Source organism: Cucurbita moschata, unplaced genomic scaffold (genome assembly GCF_002738365.1).
Source record: "Cucurbita moschata cultivar Rifu unplaced genomic scaffold, Cmos_1.0 Cmo_Scf00020, whole genome shotgun sequence".
NCBI lineage: Eukaryota > Viridiplantae > Streptophyta > Magnoliopsida > Cucurbitales > Cucurbitaceae > Cucurbita > Cucurbita moschata.
The window spans coordinates 1969925-1990325 of NW_019268536.1; the positions used below are offsets into that span (position 1 = coordinate 1969925).

A 20401-nucleotide genomic window follows, 5' to 3' on the forward strand; every position below is an offset into this window, starting at 1 on the left:
TAATGCCAGCAAATTGATAAATTAAATTGTTATCATATTCATATAAAAACAAATTAAAAATAAATCCATTATAATTATAACTAATAATAAAATTATAACAAATCAATTATTGAAATTAAATTAACGAGTAATTATTATTTAGATTCGTGATTTATTTGCATAAATTAAAAATTATCATATAAATAAAAATACATAAGGTCTTATGTGTTATATTATAGATCAATTTTGGATACAATTTTCAAAATAATTTGATATACAAATATTAATCGACATATAAATGTATATATATATACATACATATATATATATATAATACAAGTTTCATGTGACCCATTATTCTATCCATAGACCATACATGCATTGTACATCAATAATTGATATGTTCTTTTAATTAAAAAAATGATATAATAAAAAACTTTTAAAAAGTAAATTCTGCAAATTGGTTTAAAAAACAATGATATTAATAAAAAAAGATTTAGTCTACTTTAATAAAAATTGACGACAAAAATCATTATTAAAAAATTAAAAATCCACTGAGTTTTAAATTAAAAAAAAAAAAAAACATATATATATAATTTTGAATTTTTTTAAAAGTTTTAAAAATACTCTTAAATTTAAATTTTTTTAAAACTTTTTATTTATTTATTTATTCTATAAAAGTTTAAGGTATTATTGGTAATTTTTGAAAATTTAAGAGTAAAGTTGGAGAGTATTTTTTAAATAAATTATTAATATTTTTTTTATTAATGTTGAATTTTTATTTTTTAAAATTAATGTAGCATAATTAAAAAAAGAAAAGAAAAGAAAAAAAAGGTAAAGAAAGAGGCAAAATTGGGGGGTAGAATAGACATTTCACAAGGGAGAGAGAATCCTTTTGAGCAAGGAAGATAAAATTCCATAATGCAAAAATTGTAAATATCTCAAATAACTATTAAAAACGAACATAAAATGACAAATAATAAAAGTAAGAAATAAAGAAAAAAAGAAGAAAAAAAAAAGAAAAAAAAGAAAAAAAAGGGGATTTCTTCTTTTTAAAATATTTAAAAATGGTTGTAAATTAATTTTAGAAGTTGAAATTAAAAAAATAAAAAAAAGAAGAAAAAGACAGAGAAAAAAGGAAGAAAGAAGAAATAAAGAAGAAAAAGGAAGTTAAAAAAGATGTAACGTTAGCTTACGAATATGTTGACACCTTCCGACGTCAAACCTCCAAACCCTCTCTCGAATTGCTCTCTCTTCTCTTCAACATCCTTTAGTTTTGTTTAGCTTACTTGAGCTCCCTTCAGTCTTATTCCCTACAAATCTTTCACATTTGTTTCCCTTCTTTTTGTTTTTTGTTTCTTCATTGATTGCTTCATCTATCTTCAATTTTGGTTACTGTTTGTTTTTTTTATGTTTGTTTTTTGGGCTTCTTTCTTCTGGGTTCATTGATTTTGGTTGAAGGAATCTGAATTGGCGGGAGCCAACGTTCAATTATGTGGTTTTAGGAGGTGGGTTTTGGTTGGATTTGGATTTGGGATTTGGGATTGGAAAAGGTTTCGAAATTGTTGGGTGTTTTGATGGCTAACCCATCTGGGAACCATCACGAAGCGGGCCAACCATCGTCTTCCTTTGATGGAGGGAACCCCAGCAATGGTAATTCGACTCCTGTGCCGGTGGCGGATAATTCGAGCTCGGCTATTGCTATGAAGCACAACCCAGGTATCTCGACGGATTGGACATCTGATGAGCAGGTCACACTGGAAGAAGGGCTTAAGAAGTGAGTACTTTCCCCCCCTTGTTTTGAGCTTCTTGCTTTTACTGATTTTTTCCTTTTAAGTTCAAGCTCTTTTTCATTGTTAAATGGTTAGATTACGAGATTGGTTCCTCGGAGTTGTGTTTAATAAGGCCCTTATTGATTTGTGGTTCGGACTTGAGGAACAATTTGTACTCGTTTTTCCCTTGGCATACTGGCTACGTCTATGGACTGAACTGATTTTTATTGAGTTTTGGGAATATATATGTTAATGTAGTTTGTTTCGAATGGGCTTATTGGTAGTTAAACATTTGTGAATTTATGTGGAATTTGCTCGTTTGAAGTATGAACTCTGAACTAATAGCAGCTCCCTGTTATCTGGATCTCACCACATGGCATTTGATAGTAGTTCTGTCTGTTGCTTTTATCAACATTTTCAACTGCACAAAGATTGTGAGATCCCACATCAGTTGGGGAGGAGAACGAAACGCCCTTTATAAGGGTGTGGAAACCTCTCCCTAGCCGGTGCGTTTTAAAAACCTTGAGGAAAAGCCCAAAGAGGACAATATTTGCTAGTGGTGTGCTTGAGCCGTTACAAATGGTATCAGAGCCAGACACTGGGCGATGTGCTAATGAGGAGGCTGGTAGACACAAGGCAGTGTGCCAGTAAGGACGTTGGGCCTCAAAGGGGGGTGGATTTGGTGGGGGTCCCACATTGATTGGAGAAAGGAACGAGTGCTGGCAAGGATGTTGGGCCTTGAAGATGGGTGGATCGTGAGATCCCACATCGGTTGGGGAGGAGAACGAAACGCCCTTTATAAGGGTGTGGAAACCTCTCCCTAGCAGGCACGTTTTAAAAAACCTTGAGGGAAAGCCTAAAGAGGACAATATTTGCTAGCGGTGTGCTTGAGCTGTTACAAATGGTATCGGAGCCAGACACCGGGCGATGTGCCAATGAGGAGGCTGTTCTCCGAAGGGGGTAGACACAAGACGGTGTGCCAGTAAGGACGTTGGGCCCCGAAGGGGGGTGGATTTGGTGGGGGTCCCACATTGATTGGAGAAGGGAATGAGTGCTAGCGAGGACGCTAGGCTCTGAAGGAGGGTGGATTGTGAGATCCCCACATCGTTTGGGGAGGAGAACGAAACGCCCTTTGTAAGGGTGTGGAAACCTCTCCCTAGCAGGCGCGTTTTAAAAACCTTGAAGGAAAGTCCGAAAGGGAAAACCCAAAGAGGACAATATCTGCTAGCGGTGGGTTTGGGCCGTTACAAAGATGTTCAAGTTCTTGTTGAGGGAAGGTCTTTGTTCTTAATGCGAGGGCCAAAGGTGTAGGATTTAAAACTAAGTTCTAAATTATTGGAATAAGGAATCCATATATGTAGGACAAGGCTTGGATGCTTAACATAAAGAGCTTTATTTGACATACGATTGTAAAGCGTTGATGAGTGCAGAAACGATACCTTTTACTCTTTTTTCTTAAACGTGTCACAATGTGATTGGTTTGGAAGTTAAAAGATATCCATGTCAACATTTCAAAGGCCTTACTAATTCTCTCATCCAAAAGGAAACAAACTTACTCATTCACTGCCAAATGCAAGCATATGGAAGATGTTCTAAGCGTTGGTTATTGCGAAAGGAAGCAAGTTCAAAGTTCGGGAAGATTCATCGGTGCTAAACACTCCTTTTTCGTGTCATTTACCCAAGTCTTTGTGCAGTAGATTGCTCTAAAGATAGATCAGTGACAGTGATGTAGGATTCTATGTGCTTAGATCAGAATGTTGACTTGAGAAGAAACTTATAGGACAGGAAATTTGATGAATGGCTGCTTCTTAATGAAATATTGGAATATGGCTCCTAATCACCTTGAATATCAGTTAATTAGGAACTTGAACTTGACCTCGTGGTTTAGATAGGCCATGAATATAATAAAGGGTTTAGAGGGAATGAGTTCAAGCTATGGTGACGACCAACCTAGTTTAATATCTTACGAATGCAGTAGAGTTAGATGGTTGTCCGGCGACAGTAATCATGGTGCATGTAAGCTAGCTCAATCAAACACACAAATATTTAAAAAAAAAAAAAAAACTTGTAGAGAAAACTGGCAGAATGAGCTCTAATGAACGTATACGAAATTTTACGTCTAAGGCTCTATTTGAACTTGTAATGTTAAAAGCCCTTCTTATGAATCGTTGTATGACTTAGAGGATGTTTTTTTATCATACCCCTCAGACGTTTTTCGATTGTTAAAAGCCGTTCTCAAGTTATTGTCTAGATTGTCAGAATGGTTAGACGTTCTAAGCAAATGAACTTGTAACTGCAGGAAAACGTTTTAGACACCAGACTTCGAAGATGAAGCCGCATCTTGGCTAAAACTCTATCTTGGAGGCTTCTTCTTTCCTTTTGTTTTTCCATCTTCCTTTCTTCTTCGTGTTCTAATGTTTCTTTAAGGGGACATAACGTCGTACTTGAACTGCCGTACATAGTTTTATTATTATTATTGTCCTATTCCCTTTCACCTTACTAATTTTTTTAAAAGAGTATTCTAGGTGTTCCACTTGTTTTAGTAAATTATCTTGGTTTGGTTTATATGACACAGATATGCTGCAGAGTCTAGTGTTATTAGGTATGCAAAGATTGCAATGCAGCTACCAAATAAGACCGTACGAGATGTTGCTTTGCGTTGCAGATGGATGAATGTCGGTTCTTTTTCTCAGTTCTTGCCTTTATCAACATATAAATTATTTACAAGATTTCTGTTACTTCACTTGCAATCATGCATACCATTAGCACGGTAATTGGTACGATTTTCTCCTTGGATGCATCTTTGCTTGAAGCTCCATGAAGTTCTTGTTTCCAATAGGTTTTGCTGAACAAAGTAGGTTTAAATACATATATGTATTCTTATTGTATGTCTTTGAATGATCTGAATGTTAATGCATCCTCATGATTATCCCCATTCTGACAATTATGGATTAAAAAAGGTAATAACGATTTTATAATCATGTTTCTCTCTTTTTTTTTTTTTTGAACCCAAAAGAAAAGAATAATTTGTACCTGATACTTGCAAGTTGTTTACCAATCGAAGCTAGATTTTTTTTAATCAACTTTTTTTTTATATGGTTCCTTGTGGTCGGTCTATTTGAATATGATATCTAATGTGAGATCCAACATTGGTAGGGGAGGAGAACGAAACACACTTTATAAGGGTGTGGAAACCTCTCTCTAGCAGATGCGTTTTAAAAACCTTGAGGGAAAGCTTGAAAGGGAAAGCCCATAGAGGACAATATTTGTTAGGGGTGGGCTTGGGCCGTTACAAATGGTATCAGAGGCAGACTCCGGGCGATATGCCAATGAGGAGGCTATTCCCTGAAGGGGGATAGACACGAGGCAGTGTGCCAGTAAGGATGCTGGCCCCCGAAAGGGGTGGATTTGGTGGGGGTCCCACATCAATTGGAGAAAGGTACGTGTGCCAACGAGGATGCTGGGCCCTGAAGGGGGTGGATTGTGAGATCCCACATTGGTTGGGGAGGAGAACGAAACACTCTTTATAAGGGCGTGGAAACCTCTCCCTAGCAGATGTGTTTTAAAAACCTTGAGGGAAAGCCCAAAGAGGACAATATCTGCTAGCGGTGGGCTTGGGCCGTTACAAATGGTATCAGAGCCAGACACCAGGCGATATGCCAATGAGGAGGCTGTTCCTTGAAGGGGAGTAGACACGAGGGCAGTGTGCCAGTAAGGACGCTGGGCCCCGATGGAGATCCCACATCGATTGGAGAAAGGTACGAGTACCAGCGAGGACGCTAGGCCCTTAAGGGGGGTGGATTGTGAGATCCCACGTTGGTTGGGGAGCAGAACTAAACACCCTTTATAAGGGTGTGGAAACCTCTCCTTAGCAGCGCGTTTTAAGCTTGGACTGTTACATTAACGCACTCTATCATCATCTACGGACATCTTTAAACTTCTATATCATCATTTTCAGGTTCAATTTTATTTATACTCTCACTGTTTCTGTTTTACTTATTTTGGTCAGAAAAAGGAAAATAGCAAGAGAAGGAAGGAAGAACACAATTTATCAAGAAAAAATAAAGATAAAAAGGTATCTTGTAAATTATTGGTGCATTATTTGTGCTCTCTCTGTCTCTTTGGTTCACTTTTTCGCTTTCTTTTTATTAGTTTATTGTTCGTTTGTTACGTGCAGCATATGCATTAGTTAAACTTGTTAAAGTACCTAATAAATGTTGTCTAAGACACCGATTACCATCTTGAAGGTCAATGATTCTTCCCCTACCCTTACAATTGTTCTTCATTGCTTTATTTCGTTTCTTGTACTTTCGGGGAATCCCTCGCCTTTTTGGTTTGGTCGTTTCTTCTTTTCACTCCCTACGGGAGTTCGTTTCCTTGAACATTTTCTTTCTTTTCATATATCACTTTGTTTCTAGCCATGCACATACATAACATCTTATTTTTCCATTAAAGCATCCTCGTTGTGTTCGTGTTTCGGTGTTGGGTTTTTAGTGAATGAAACATCGCTATATCTGTGCCTCGAAGGGCCAGGATACGTGATGTAATCCAACGACTGCCACCAACTGCATGAGGAACTAGTCCATTTCATTAGCACCCACTTAAGTTAGCCATTTCTTCCAGCATGCTCATAGAGATGGGGAATGATATTTAATTTGTTGTAGGAAAGAGTATCGGACCCTTCAATGAAGTCAGCACAGGTTGCAGCAAGGCCTAATGTGCCTCCTTATGGAATGCCTATGATTCCTATGGACAATGATGATGGCGTTTCATTTAAAGGTTTTGTTTCTTTACTCTTCCTTCACTACTACGTGCAGCTCCCACTTTTCGTTATCTTATCGAAAGATCGGGTAGCAAATTTCATGATCTGTCGTTAATATGCATTAGGTAATTTTCTTAAAAGAAAAGAATAGACTTGCAGTTGGTAAATCCTAGAATAGTTATTCAACTGCCATGCTTGTTCTCCTGTATAGCTTAACTAACTCATCACGAAGTGTGATTGTGTTTCTGTGAGATCCCACATCGGTTGGGGAAGAGAACGAAACACCCTTTATAAGGGTGTGGAAGCCTCTCCCTAGCATACGTGTTTTAAAAACCTTGAGGGAAAGTCCGAAAGGGAAAACCTAAAGAGGACAATATCTGCTAGTGGTGGGCTTGAGCTGTGACTTCGGTTCCTGTTGGAGAAGTAGGATTAGGACATGTATCTCATCCACAAAATTTCAGTTTATCTATGGTAAAAAGAACAAAAGAAGATATATGAATGAGATTACTAGGATCGGAAGATCTATCTGTAGGCTTCGGAGCCCCGGAGAAGTATTTCAAAGGTGTAGATGGGGAATGATTCAAGTATTCTGTTTTGGCATGATCTTTGGCGTGGTGATGCTAGTTTCCCTCGATTATTCGGTATTTCTTCATTTCCCGATGATCCAATTTTAAGTTTTCGGGTTCTTCTCAGTCTTGCTCGGAAAATTATTTTTAGAAGGCTTTTAAAAGATAAGGAGACGAATGATTTCAACCGACGACTGGCAGTGTTACCCCGACTCTAGTGGGAAATTTTGAAGGTTCAAGGAGATGGAGTGTTTGGAGGCTTGGGGTGTATTTTCTGTCAAATCTCTCTCTAGCAAACGGGTTATTTTGTCTCCATTGTCAAACAATTTGTTCTTTTACTTGTGAAAGTAAAAAAGTCCAAAAAGAATCAACGTTCGTTCTTGGATTTTGCTTAATAGCTGCCTTAACACCGTTGTCGACATGATCATCATGTTATACTTCAAAAGGCGGATGACTCACCCTAATACAAGCCACATTATCCAACCTCCTCACTTACTACATGTCTCTATTTGAAATGCCTCAAAAAGTGGCCGTAGATATAGAAAGATTATTCAGAAACTACTTGTGGAAAGATGACCCGCACCTTGACCGATGGAATATTATAAACCTCCCAATAGAAAAGGGAGGCCTTGGTCTTCTCTCGATAAAGAAGAAGAACAAAACTCTTCTTGCCAAATGGATATGGAGATATCATCACGAAGAAAAGGCCTTGTGGAGAAATCTTACGAAGGCTAAATATACTCCTACATCAAACAAAAATCAACCCCTCCATCTTCTACAAAAGGACCCTGGAAGTACATAAAGAAACATCAAACCCTCATTACCAATCGAACTTGCCATAGGGTGGGTGATGGAGAAAGCACATAATTCCGGACCGACCCATGGTTTGAAAACACCATGCTAGCCCTGAGGTATCCACTTTTGTACAGACTCTCTCATAATAAAAAAGCCACGATCAAAGAAACGTGGAATCTTCTCAACAAATTATGGGACCTCAAGTTCGGTAGGAATTTAAAGGATAATGAAGCAATAGAATGGGTCGAATTAAGCCTTGACCTTGCCCATATGGTATTGTGAAACAAATCAGACTCACTGACTAGCCTCCTCAGCACTGATGGGGTCTTTTCTACAAAATCCTTGATGATGAACATGGAGGAAACAGTAGAAGCAATAAATCCCACGTTACCAAAAACAACATGGAAAGGACATTAGCCTAAAAAGGTGATGCAATGCACATACGAATCACAAAGCCAAGTATTCATGCAATGCACATACGCTCAAAATCTCTAGACAAAGATTCTTAATATGTTCGGATGACATCTCACATTAAAGAATCTATTGGATATAGCCTTAACGTACCACCCTCTCAAGAATGCAAAAACCCTACTATGAAAAAACTTCTTTATGACTTTTTTTTTTTTTTTTTTGAAGGCGTGTTCGAAAGAGGAACATGTTTTTTCGTTCCTTGGCCACTTAATGTATATTGTGCATAACATTTGCATTTGATTATTGTGATGGTTTCAGCTATTGGTGGTACAACTGGAGATCTTCTTGAACAGAATGCACATGCCATGAATCAAATTTCTTCTAACCTTGCATCTTTTCAGGTAAACAACTTGGCTGTCTGGATATTGTTTTAGCATTTTTATAACCATTTGCACTCACTGTTGGTTATGAGTCCGAATTACAATGGAGACTTCTTTTTTCATTTTTTCGCGTCGTCTAATAATTGTGATACCGCTAGTAGATATTGTCCTCTTTGGGCTTCTCCTCAAAGTTTTTAAAACGCATCTACTAGGGAGAGGTTTTCACATTTTTATAAAGAATGTTTCGTTTTCCTCTCGAACCGATGTGAGATCTCACAATCCACCCTCCTTCGGATCTAATGTCTTTGTTGGCACTCGTTCTCTTCTCCAATTGGTGTGGGACTCCCCAATCCACCCTCCTTTAGGGCTCAGCATCTTTGTTGGCACACCGCCTCGTGTCCATCCCCCTTCGGAGCACATCCTCTTCGTTGGCACATCGTCCGGTGTAGGACTCTGATACCATTTGTAACGACTCTAGGTAAGTAGAAATTTAAGGTCGCTTCTACAAGTCCCGAGAAACTTCTCACATCCCGTGTTCCCCTGGGGGGGCTGTGGATATTTGTTTGAATCTGTGAGCACTGATTCTCTTCTTCTGTAGAAGTTCTTGCCTTTTTATTTTTAAAAATCAATTAATGGCCTTTACCAAGCCTTTCATTTGACTGGTTCTATGCATATATTTGTAATATGAACATATATAGCTGTCCATTCCAGCATGTTCTTTCTAAAACTGAAACATGGAATGTGGCTATAGCTGGAAATATTTGATCATTTGATAATGGGAATGTTGATGTTCTGATTTTTGTATGAATTGTTGCCAGACGCCATAATGTTTTTTTTATAGGATTAGACAACATAGTATAATGTTTGAACTAATAATGTTTTGTTTTATGTAGATACAAGATAATATCGGTCTCTTCTGCCAAACGCGGGATAACATCCTCAAAATAATGAGCGAGTAAGTAACATTTCATTCCTCCCGTCGTTAGAGTAATGCTCCCCTTCTTGAACATTCTTGCTGTAATGGTCTAAACTCATCGCTAGCAAATATTGTTCTCTTTCGGCTTTCCCTTTCAGACTTCTCTTCAAGGTTTTTTAAAATGCGTTTGCTAGTGAGTTGTTTTCATACCCTTATAAAGAATGTTTCGTTTTCCTTCCCAACCGATGTGGAATCTCACAATCCACTTCCCTTCAGGGCTCAGCGTCCTCGCTGGCACTCGTTCCCTTCTCCAATCGATGTGGGACTTGGGGCCAGCGTCCTTGCTGGCACACCGCCTCATGTCCACCCCCCTTTGGGGCCAGCATTCTTGCTGGCATACCGCCTCGTGTCCACCCCTTTCAGGGCTCATTCTCCTTGCTAGCACATTGTCAAGTGTTTGGCTTTGATACCAATGAACGATCCAAGTCCACTGCTAGCAGATATTGTCCTCTTTTAGTTTTCTCTTTCGGGTTTCCCCTCAAGGTTTTTAAAACGCATCTACGAGGGAGGGGTTTCCACACCCTTAGAAAGGATACTCCATTCCCCTCTCCAACCGACGCGGGATCTCACAATTCACCCCATTCGGGGTCCATTGTCCACGCTGGCACTCGTTCCCTTTTCCAATCGACGTGGGACCCCCCAATCCACCCTCTTTCGGAACCCAGCGTCTTTGTTGGCACACCTCCTCATGTCCACCCCCTTTCAGAGCTCAGCCTCCTCGCTGACACATCGCTTGGTATCTAGCTCTGATACCATTCAAATGGCTCAAGCCCACCGCTATCCACTTTGAGCTTTCCCTTTCGAGATTTCCCTCAAAGTTTTTAAAACGCATCTGCTAGAGAAAGATTTTCACATCCTTATAAAGAATCCTTCATTCCCCTCTCCAACCAATGTGGTATCTCACACGTTGTAATTCGTGAGTAAAAGGTCGGCTTTAGCGATTAAGACCAATCAATTTGGTTTCTTGTTTTCATAAATTAGTTTCGTGGCATAGCTTGCTCGAATCGTCCCGTTACTAATTCCTCTAGCTCTTGGTAAGATCAACCCTTTGATTGAAGCAGAATTTTCCAGAAAAAAATTGCTCTTGAACTTACCTTCAATCTTCATGGTTGCAGCTTAAACGAAATGCCGGATGTATTGAAGCAGATGCCGCCTCTTCCGGTGAAGGTGAACGACGAGTTAGCGAACACGATCCTTCCACCGACCGCTCATTCCATGCAATGATGAAAGATGTTCAACAAAAACTGGTTCAGCAGCTACAGATCCTCCCTTTCAAATCACTTCCTCCTTCAGAATTTTCTGCATATCATCAAATTTTTTTTGTTGTTGCTTTAGCATATATGGATTCATACATTAGCGTAGATTGTAACTTAGATGCTGTGTAATAATTAGGAATGTTTTTTCTTTCTAATGGTCTGGGAAATGGAAAGTAATAAACAATGGTTGATTATTTGTATGTCGTCTTTCCCTCCTTTCGCTTTCGCTGCCTTGCTTCGTGTCGAAGTTTACTTATACTTTATCACGATAGGAAGGCGTTTTGTTTATTCATGAATAAAGATGTCTACAGGACGGGCAGGGATCGAGAAACTTTCCCCATTTGGGTCTCCACTTCCTCTTTCATTTCCCGTTTTTGTGAATTTTTCCATTTATTTGTACGAGAATTCATTTATTTTTTCATTATTTTTTTATTTTTTTAAAATTAATTCTTCCAAATTTGAAGATATATCTTTTTAATTAAATATTATAACAGTCGTTTATACAATTTTTTAAATATAATTTTAATTTAAATATTATAATCCTAGTATCTGTTATATACATATAATAATGTTTATAATTAACTCCAAAGTTTATTGTTTTGATTTTCAATTTCTCAAAATTTGGGTTGGAAATAAAATGATGGCTCAATTATATATATATATATATAACTTATTTATTATATTTATAATAGAAATATATATTTTTTATATTTTATTTTTTTTATGTGTATAATTAGGGTTGAGGAGAATACCATCTCCGTCCTTGGCCTCGTCTATCTAACAAGTAAAAATCTCACTCAACTCACTTCTCCAGTCTCCGTTTAAACGGAGATTTCCATACTGTTCAAGACGGGTCTCCACTGAGTAAATGAACATCTTTATTCATGAATGTTAGAGCAAAGTCATGCGTTACTCGAAAACGAGACAGTCCCTTGTAAGGAAATCCATAAAATATCATCGAAAGTTTCAGTCAAATGAGATGCTAATAAATTATAACTTTAAGTGGTTAAGATATATATGATTTAAGATTTGAATCATTTACCTAAAAAATTTATTTTATTAAAAATATATATATATATTATTTTTATTGTTTGGATGAGAATTAATAGGGTATATCTATTATTAGCATGAGAATGAAGAATTAATTTTTAACCACAAAAAAGAAAAAAGAAAAAAAGAAAAAAAAAAGAAAAATCCGAAATTAGGATGTTGGTTCACATATAAGTACCACCGATCTGCTTCATTCTTCCTCAGGCAATCAGCAAACAACAATCTAAGGCTTCTTCGGTTCCATCACTCTCCTCTCAATCAGAAGTGAGTTTCCCGCCGTAGAAACCCTAATTCATCCGCATCCGCATCCGCCGTGGAAATGAAGAACATTGCCTGCGCTGCCCTCTTCGCCGCCGCTGCAGTCACTGCAGTCGTGGCCTCCGATGAGTCTCACTCTCCCGCTGCCGCTCCTGGGCCGAGCAGCGCCGCCTCCGCCGCTCTTCCCGCCCTTGGATCGCTTATCGGTGCGTCGCTTGTTTCCTTCGTCGCCTACGTATTGAACTGAAGCCCCGCCAGAGGGGGAGATTCTATAATTCGATTTGATTTTTTTATTTTGTTTCGGATTTCCGTGGACGATGTGATGCTACTCAAATTTCAAAATTAATAAAGAATTTGGATTTATTATTATATTACAAATAACCTCTTTTATTTTAATTGCTTCATAAATAATTTTGAGTAAAAATTCATTAAATATTTTATAATTGGTATTATTGTTATTATTATTGTTAATGCATAGAAATCACCCAAAATCGGGTAGGACTCGAAGATTTTGTAAGATGATTAGAGACGTTGTAAACTAAGGTAAAGTACATTTTAATATATATTTTTTGAATAAAGTAAACTTTCTACTTCTAAGACTTTGTGTATGATCGCATTTAAGTAATTAGTACTATTTGGCTTACTTTTCCAAATACATGAAGTTATTACTTAGTCTTCCTATTTAATTTTTAATTAATTATTATAGAGGTAGGTATGTAACTCGGTCTCACTTATTATACAGACTCTCCACAATGGTATGATATTATAGACTCTCCACAATGGTATGATATTGTCCACTTTGAGCATAGTATTCCTTGATCATGATCATGATCATTCGAGATTGCTTAACAATTATTTTTATTGATGTGAGACGTTTAAGGCATTCTTTTCTTAAAAATGTTTAATTAGGGAAACTTTTGAAATACTTTTAATAATTCAAAAATATTTTTGATAAAAGTTTCTATAAAATAAAATAAAATAAATTAATTTTTTTTAATATTTTAAACCTTTGAAAAGGTATTTATGACACAACTTGCAATAATTTTATTAATTTAATCTTAGTTTTTGTAGTTAAGAAAAACGTATTATTTAAGGGTTTTTTTTTTTATAATACTAATTTATATTATATTGATAGAGATATTTATGACATTTATTTTAAACGTTTCTTTCTTTATTTCTTTTGAATTTTTCCACTATTTTATTTTTTTATTTTTGGTCCACTCTCTTGGTAACATTATTAAGCAATCTCGAACCCTAAACCCTAAAATATTTCAACCTTTTCACACACATCGAAGAATGTTCAAGCAAACCCATATTCCACACCGAAGAACCCGCTTCAAATGGATCTCTCGACATTTCATACGACATTGTCATGTTACCTATTTCTTGCTTTTTAAGAGAGAAGATTATCCCCTGAAACCAACACGAGTCATTTCAACATATTTTGTCCTTACTCACATGCATCCTGAAAAAATTCCTAGGAAATCACCCAACATAGAATTGTTTCAAATAAAACACGCTTAACTATGAAGTTCCTAGGTAGTGTATGTGGTATCAATTCATTAATATATCTTTACTTTACTCGGGTGTCACCTGTTTTAAAATTATCTTTATGGCATCATTGTAAGGTACAGTGACATTTCTTCCCAAACGAAAGTGACCCATATGATGAAGTTACATACTTTCATATATATTTTTTTTTCTTTTTAAATAAACAAATAATTCGTGTTCTATGTCACAAAGGACGTAGGAGAATGTCGGAATCATCAAGTACCGAACCCAGATTTCGAATCCTGGGTAAAAACGTAATCAATCTAATTATTTACGTAGTCGTTTCTCGAGTATTTAATTTAATTTTTTATATTATTCCTAATTTTGACAATAATTTAAGTAATGTAAAAAGGGAAGCATTTTTTTGTTGCCATCCATTTAAGACTTCATAGAAAGATAGATGTCTAGAAATTCAGAGTTTTTGACTTTTTCTCCAAATTTGCTGCTTTAATTTCGTTGAAAATTCAAGAAAAATATTTAAATATTTAAAAAATCATTTTGGTCCTATTTTTAAATTTATTTCATTTTAAATAATAATAATTATTATTATTTAATCAACTTTGATAAAAAAAATATATATATATATATATATAAATTCATCCACTTTTTAAATTATATATAATATCTCTAAATTTTTAATTTTTAATTAATTTATTAAACGTATAATAATATTACAGGTAAAAATCATTTAAAAATCTAAAATTTAAAATTTTATTAAATATAAAATAAAATTAAAAGTTAATCAATTAAAAATTTTAAAAATTAAAAAAAATTCTAAAAAAAGTTTCCACCGTATGGAAAGATGCAAGGAAGAAACACCATCACCAACCCCTTCATTTACTTTAATGGAAGAATGACTTCTTTGACTGCAATTTCTAGAGAGAGAAAGAGAGAGATTAATGATTTTGGTCAAATGAATTTTCAGACAAAACCCATTTGAAAACATCAGTGATTATTTTACATAACACAAACCATTTTGGATTAAGTTGAAGAACACCAACTTTCTCTCTCTAGAATCATCGTCATCATCATCATCATCAATGGTTTCGTTGAGTACCACTTTAATGGAGTTGATATCAAAATGTTCTAAGCCTAAGCCTACTTTTTTTGAATAAATAAATAAATAAACCAATCCCTCTGTTTCAGCTTCGCAGACCAATTTCCGATTGGCCTCTGTTTTTTCTTCTGTTCTAAAAGGTTGAAGATGTTCATATTAATGCGAAAATTTTGGAGGGATTTGATTTCTTACCAGTTTGTGTCTCCTTTGTTGTGAATTTGGGCGAACCCAGAATGGGATCAAGAAATGGAGGTGAAGTGATGGGAATTGCTCTGTTTTTGTTGTTGGTGAGTTGGGGATGGATTTTCCCGGAAACTGTGGGACAGAAAATTTCGTCTTCTACCTCTCTGCTGCTGCTACAAGATGATGATGATGGTGAGGATGAAAGTTGATGTTTTTAGTTATGGAAAGAGATGGGTTTCATGGATGAGTTTTGCAGGGAGAGATTTGGTGCACAGAAATGATGGGTTTGAAGCAATCATGGAAGAAGATGATACTGTTAGAGATGATCCTTTGAACCATTTCAACAAGTATAGAGGTGGATATAATATCACCAACAAACACTATTGGAGTGTAAGTTTTCTCTCCCGTTCATTGCTTCGATTCTGTTCGGTTTTGTATTTCATTAATTAGTACAAACTTGGAATCTGTAATGGTGCAAGATATTGTTTGCTTTGACACGTTGAAAACACGTTTGTGAGGAAGAGGTTTCCACACTCTTGTAAGAAATGTTTTGTTCTCCTCTTCAACCGACGTGGGATCTCACAATCCACTCCCCTCCGGTTGGAGAGGAGAATGAAACATTTCTTATAAGGGTGTGAAAATTTCCCACTAGCAGACATGTTTTAAAAATCGTGAGGTTGACAACGATACTAGGATACGTATCTGGCCAAAATAGACAATATTTGCTAACGATGGGGTCAGACTGTTACAAATGGTATCAGAGCTAGACATTAGGCGGTGTGCTAGCAAAGATGCTGGCTCTTGTGGATTGTGAGACCCCATGTCAGTTGGAGGGAAATCTCTTCTTAGCAAACATGTTTTAAAACCGTGAGGTTGACGGCTATAAGTAACAGCCAAAGCAAACAATATTTGCTAGCGATAGACTTGGGCTATTACAAATGGTATCAAAGCCAGACACCGGGTGGTGTGCCAGCGAGAACACTGGGCTCCTAAGGGGGTGGATTTTGAGATCCCACATTAATTGGAAAGAGAAACGAATAATTTCTTATCAGGGTGTGGAGACACGTTTTAAAAACTGTGAGGCTGACGGCGATATGCAACAAACCAAAGCAGACAATATTGCTAGCGGTGAGCTTGGGTTGTTACAGAATCAGTTAGATTGATCGGGTTTTTGGGATATCGAAGCTTTTAAACACAGAGGCGGCCGACACAGAGTTGACTTTTTGATCTTGTTGTTGTTGGTTTCAGTCAACAATATTCACAGGAGCTGCAGGGTATGGGATTGGAGTGGCATGGCTTGTGTGTGGAATGGTCTATGGAGCAATTTTGGCTGCAACTCAGAGCTGTGGGAAGGCAAGGGGAAAGGGAAAGGGAAGGATAAATTATGGGCACAAATTTTACCTATGGACCATTATTTTGGCTGCTTTCTTCACCATTTTAGCAATGTAAGTCTATCTAGACCCCCTCAACATTTCATTACATATTTACAGTGAGAAAATGACTGTGTTGTTGATGTTTTTAACAGCGTGGGCTGTGGAGTGGTGATTGGAGGAAGCAGTAAATTTGATAGAGAGGCAAAGAACATAGTGAAGATTGTAATAGAGACAGCCAATGGAGCATCAGACACCATTCAAGACACAACCTCAGCCATGAAAGACATGATTGCTAACTTAGAAGCTTCTACTTCTGATAGTGGAAGTGAGCAAACTTCTGGAGCTTTGATTTCTACTTCTCACCAACTTGATGCTCAAGCTGCAACTATTCAGTGGCAAGCCAATAAGAACAGGCTCTTGATCCATAAGGGCCTCAACATAATGTACGTTAACTTACTAGTTCGGTTCGTGTGAGTCTAGGCCCACCGTTAGCAGATATTGTCTTTTTTAGGTTTTTCCTTTCGGGCTTCTCCTCAACTAGAGAGAGGTTTCTACACAAAGAATGTTTCGTTCTCCTCTCCAACCGATGTGGGATCTCACCATCCACCCTCCTTTCGGGTTCAGCGTTCTCGCTCGCACTCATTCCCTTATCCAACGGATGTGAGACTCCCCAATCCACCCCCTTTCAGGGCCCAGCGTCCTTGCTTGCACACTGTCTCATGTTCATCCTCCTTTGAAGCTTAGCCTTCTCGCTGGCATGTCATCTGGTGTCTTACTCTGATACCATTTGTAACAGCTCAAGTCCACCGTTAGCAAATATTGTCCTCTTTAGGCTTTCCCTTCTGGTCTTCCTCTCAAGGTTTTTAAAACACGTCTACTAGGGAGAGGTTTCCACACCTTTATAAAGAATGCTTCGTTCCTCTCTCCAACCAATGTGGGATCTCACAATCCACCCCCCTTCGGCGCCCAACATCCTCGCTGGCACACCATGCAATGTTTGACTTTGATACCATTTGTAACAGCTCAAACCCACCGTTAGCAGATATTGTCTTCTTTGGTCTTTTCCTTTCGGGCTTTCCCTTAACAGGAATAGGTTTCCACACTCTTAAAAAGAATGTTTCATTCTCCTCCCAACTGATGTGAGATCTCATAGCAGGAGACCGAGCTGATAAGTTTTTGGATATTATCTTGACGAGGGTATTGAAGAGGATGTTTGTGTGGTTTGCAGGTACATAGTGACCATGGTTACAATGTCCTTGAACTTGGGAGCTGTAATTGCTGTGTCTGGTGAGTTTGTGTGGTTTCTTAAAGACAGCTAACTTTGTCCAAGAATTTCAATTTTTGTGATGTACTTCGTTTGTTTGTTTTGTTTTGTTTGCAGTATTTGGGATTCTCAGATTACGAAGACCATTTCACTTGTAAGCATTATTATCCAACTATTTACTCATCAAATCTCAATGTTCCTTCTCACAAAACACAACACAAAACATCCTTAAAAAACAACTTGCTTTGTTTTTCTTGCAGTTTCATTGTCCTCTGCTGGCTTCTCACAGTTCTCTGTTGGATCTCCTTTGGCTTGTACCTTTTTTTGAACAAGTAATTCTCTCTCTCTCTCTCTCTCGGGTTTGAACTTGAAATTTTCTCTTTGTTTGATCGGGTTTTAACATTCTCTTGCATCTCGTGCGATGTGGTCACATTACTTACTTTTCGGTTTTAAGAGGGAAAACTATCTCTACATACAAATACATGTCATTTCAACGTGTTTTGTTCTTACGCACGTGCATTTTAAGAAAATTCTCAAGAGATCACCTGTGAGATCCCACATCAATTGGAGAGGAGAACAAAGTATTGTTTATAAGGGTGTGGAAACCTCTCCCTAGCAAAAGCATTTTAAAAATCTTAAGAGAAATCTCGAAAGGGAAAACCTAAAAAAGACAATACCGAACGGAAAAACCCAATATATTTCAACATGTTTTATCTTTACTCACAGTGATTGAACCGTTGAAAAAGAAAGTACAATTTGTTGGTACAAGTCGTAACATTCAATTCTTTTAAACTTTTCTTAGTAATCATATCCTTAGGATCGCTCTCAATAAATATTGATTTTATTGTTTGATTTCAGTTTCTCGAGTGACACGTGTACGGCTCTTGAAATGTTTCAAGAAAATCCCAACAACAACAGCCTCAGTTCTATTCTCCCATGTGAGCAACTGCTAACTGCAAGATCAGTTCTCACTGATGTAAGTTCAGAGATTTATGATCTTGTTAATCAGGTAATTTTTTTTTTACCCTATATGATCTTTTTTTTATCTGCATTCATCATGAACAAGCTTACAAAACATAGTTGGGTAAACTGATAAACTTACCTACAATTTTAACCGTTTTACTTCTTTTTGCTTTTGCAGGTTAACACACAAATCTCAGTATCATATCCAGACATTGCTCTGGTCTGCAATCCTTTCTCACAACCTCCATATTATGAATACCAACCTCAAAACTGCGCAGCGAATACCATTCGTATCGGAGACATCCCGAAGGTAAATACGTTGGTCTAAGCTTAAATTTGTATGATTTTTGTGAGATCCCACGTCGGTTAGAGAGGGGAGCAAGTGCCAGCAAGGATGCAGGGCCTCGAAAAGGGGTAGATTGTGAGATCCCACATCGATTAGAGAGGGAAACGAATCATTCTTTAATAAGGTGTGGAAACCTCTCCCTAGCAAACGAGTTTTAAAAACTTTGAGGAGAAACCCGAAAGGGAAATCTAAAAAAGGACAACATTTTCTAGCGGTGGGCTTGGGTAGGTCTCGTGACAATAAAATTATTGTCTTTTAACATATTTTTTTAGCATTATATATAGAGATGTCTACAAGCCAAGCTGGGAGAGGATAGAAACAGAGAAGCCTCTTTACCGGAATCAGGGCGGGCAGAGATTTACCGGGAATGGAAAGGGGAATATAATCCCCATCACCAATTTCATTTAGCTAATGAGAAAAAATCTCTCTACTCACTATTTCATTCCTCGTTCCTCGTTTAAACGAGAGTTTCTCACTGGGCCTGCGAGCCCCATTCCTGAGTTCAAAAGACATCTCGTAGTTGTATAACATATAGCCATGCAATGTTATACAACCAACAAGAGAAAAGCTTTCGAGTGACATGCAATAACAGCTTGATGAGTATTTAGCAATACCCGTGTCACGTACTCTTTGATATCGACATTTCCATCGACACCGATCTTATCGTTCTTTCAGGTGCTAAAGCTACTCACATGTTCAAATGAAAGCAAGGAAGGGTGTGAGAATGGTCAATTCATGTCCAACTCCGAGTACAAAACAGTGGAGGCATACACAAACTCAATACAAGATTTCCTCAACGTGTATCCAGGAATGGAGAGCCTGGTGGAATGCCAAACACTCAAAGATGCCTTCGCCAAGATCTTGGAACACCACTGCAAGCCTTTGGAGAAATATGCGTACATGGCTTGGGCAGGGCTGGTTTTTGTGTCGGTTGTTATGATGTGTTTGGTTTTGGTTTGGACTATTAGAGCCATTGCTGACCAAAATCTCCACCTTTCAGCTGGATCGGTGCAGCCGGCCAGATCTTCAACTCCAAACATGTTGGAGATGGCTAATCATTGACACTCGTCATCTCCTTGGCTAGGTTAGGATAGAATCGATCGGTAATCCCGAGAGTCCCGAGAAGCTCGCACAAGCGAGCTCAGGGTTTGTTTTAAGTTAGAGCCAAAATGCGTTTGTGTTTGTGTTTGTACATCGGCTAAATTATACAAAATAACATAGTTAAGTTGGGTCAATAGATTTATGTTATGTATAGATAAATTTTTATCTACAGTAGAAAAAATTGCGTCAATTGACATAGTTATTACACAAAAATTGATCATTCACGAGTTGTTTGTATTTATACTGAGTCAAAAGTTTATTTTATCTTGATAAGTACCTAAGAGCGCAAAATTATGCTCTCAGCTCCCTGTTTGGTCGAGTTGCATATTATCATCTCGTGAAACATTACTCACTCTAA

General features: G+C 37.4%; 2 protein-coding genes across 2 annotated transcripts; both read left to right on the forward strand.

Moving 5' to 3' along the window:
• Positions 1–1155: 1155 nt before the first annotated feature.
• LOC111457487 lies at positions 1156–11097 on the forward strand. Its single transcript, XM_023099704.1, has 7 exons — positions 1156–1756; positions 4327–4426; positions 5761–5826; positions 6416–6530; positions 8604–8686; positions 9559–9620; positions 10757–11097. The coding sequence occupies exons 1-7, from the start codon at positions 1557–1559 to the stop codon at positions 10863–10865; spliced, it is 735 nt and encodes a 244-aa protein (XP_022955472.1). The 5' UTR covers positions 1156–1556; the 3' UTR covers positions 10866–11097.
• A 3792-nt stretch (positions 11098–14889) lies between these two features.
• Positions 14890–20231, forward strand: LOC111457486. The gene is made up of 10 exons (XM_023099703.1): positions 14890–15188; positions 15253–15386; positions 16245–16441; positions 16522–16812; positions 17598–17656; positions 17751–17787; positions 17894–17965; positions 18492–18642; positions 18775–18906; positions 19618–20231. Exons 1-10 carry the CDS (start codon positions 15047–15049, stop codon positions 20002–20004), a joined length of 1602 nt encoding a protein of 533 aa, XP_022955471.1. The 5' UTR covers positions 14890–15046; the 3' UTR covers positions 20005–20231.
• Positions 20232–20401: the final 170 nt, after the last annotated feature.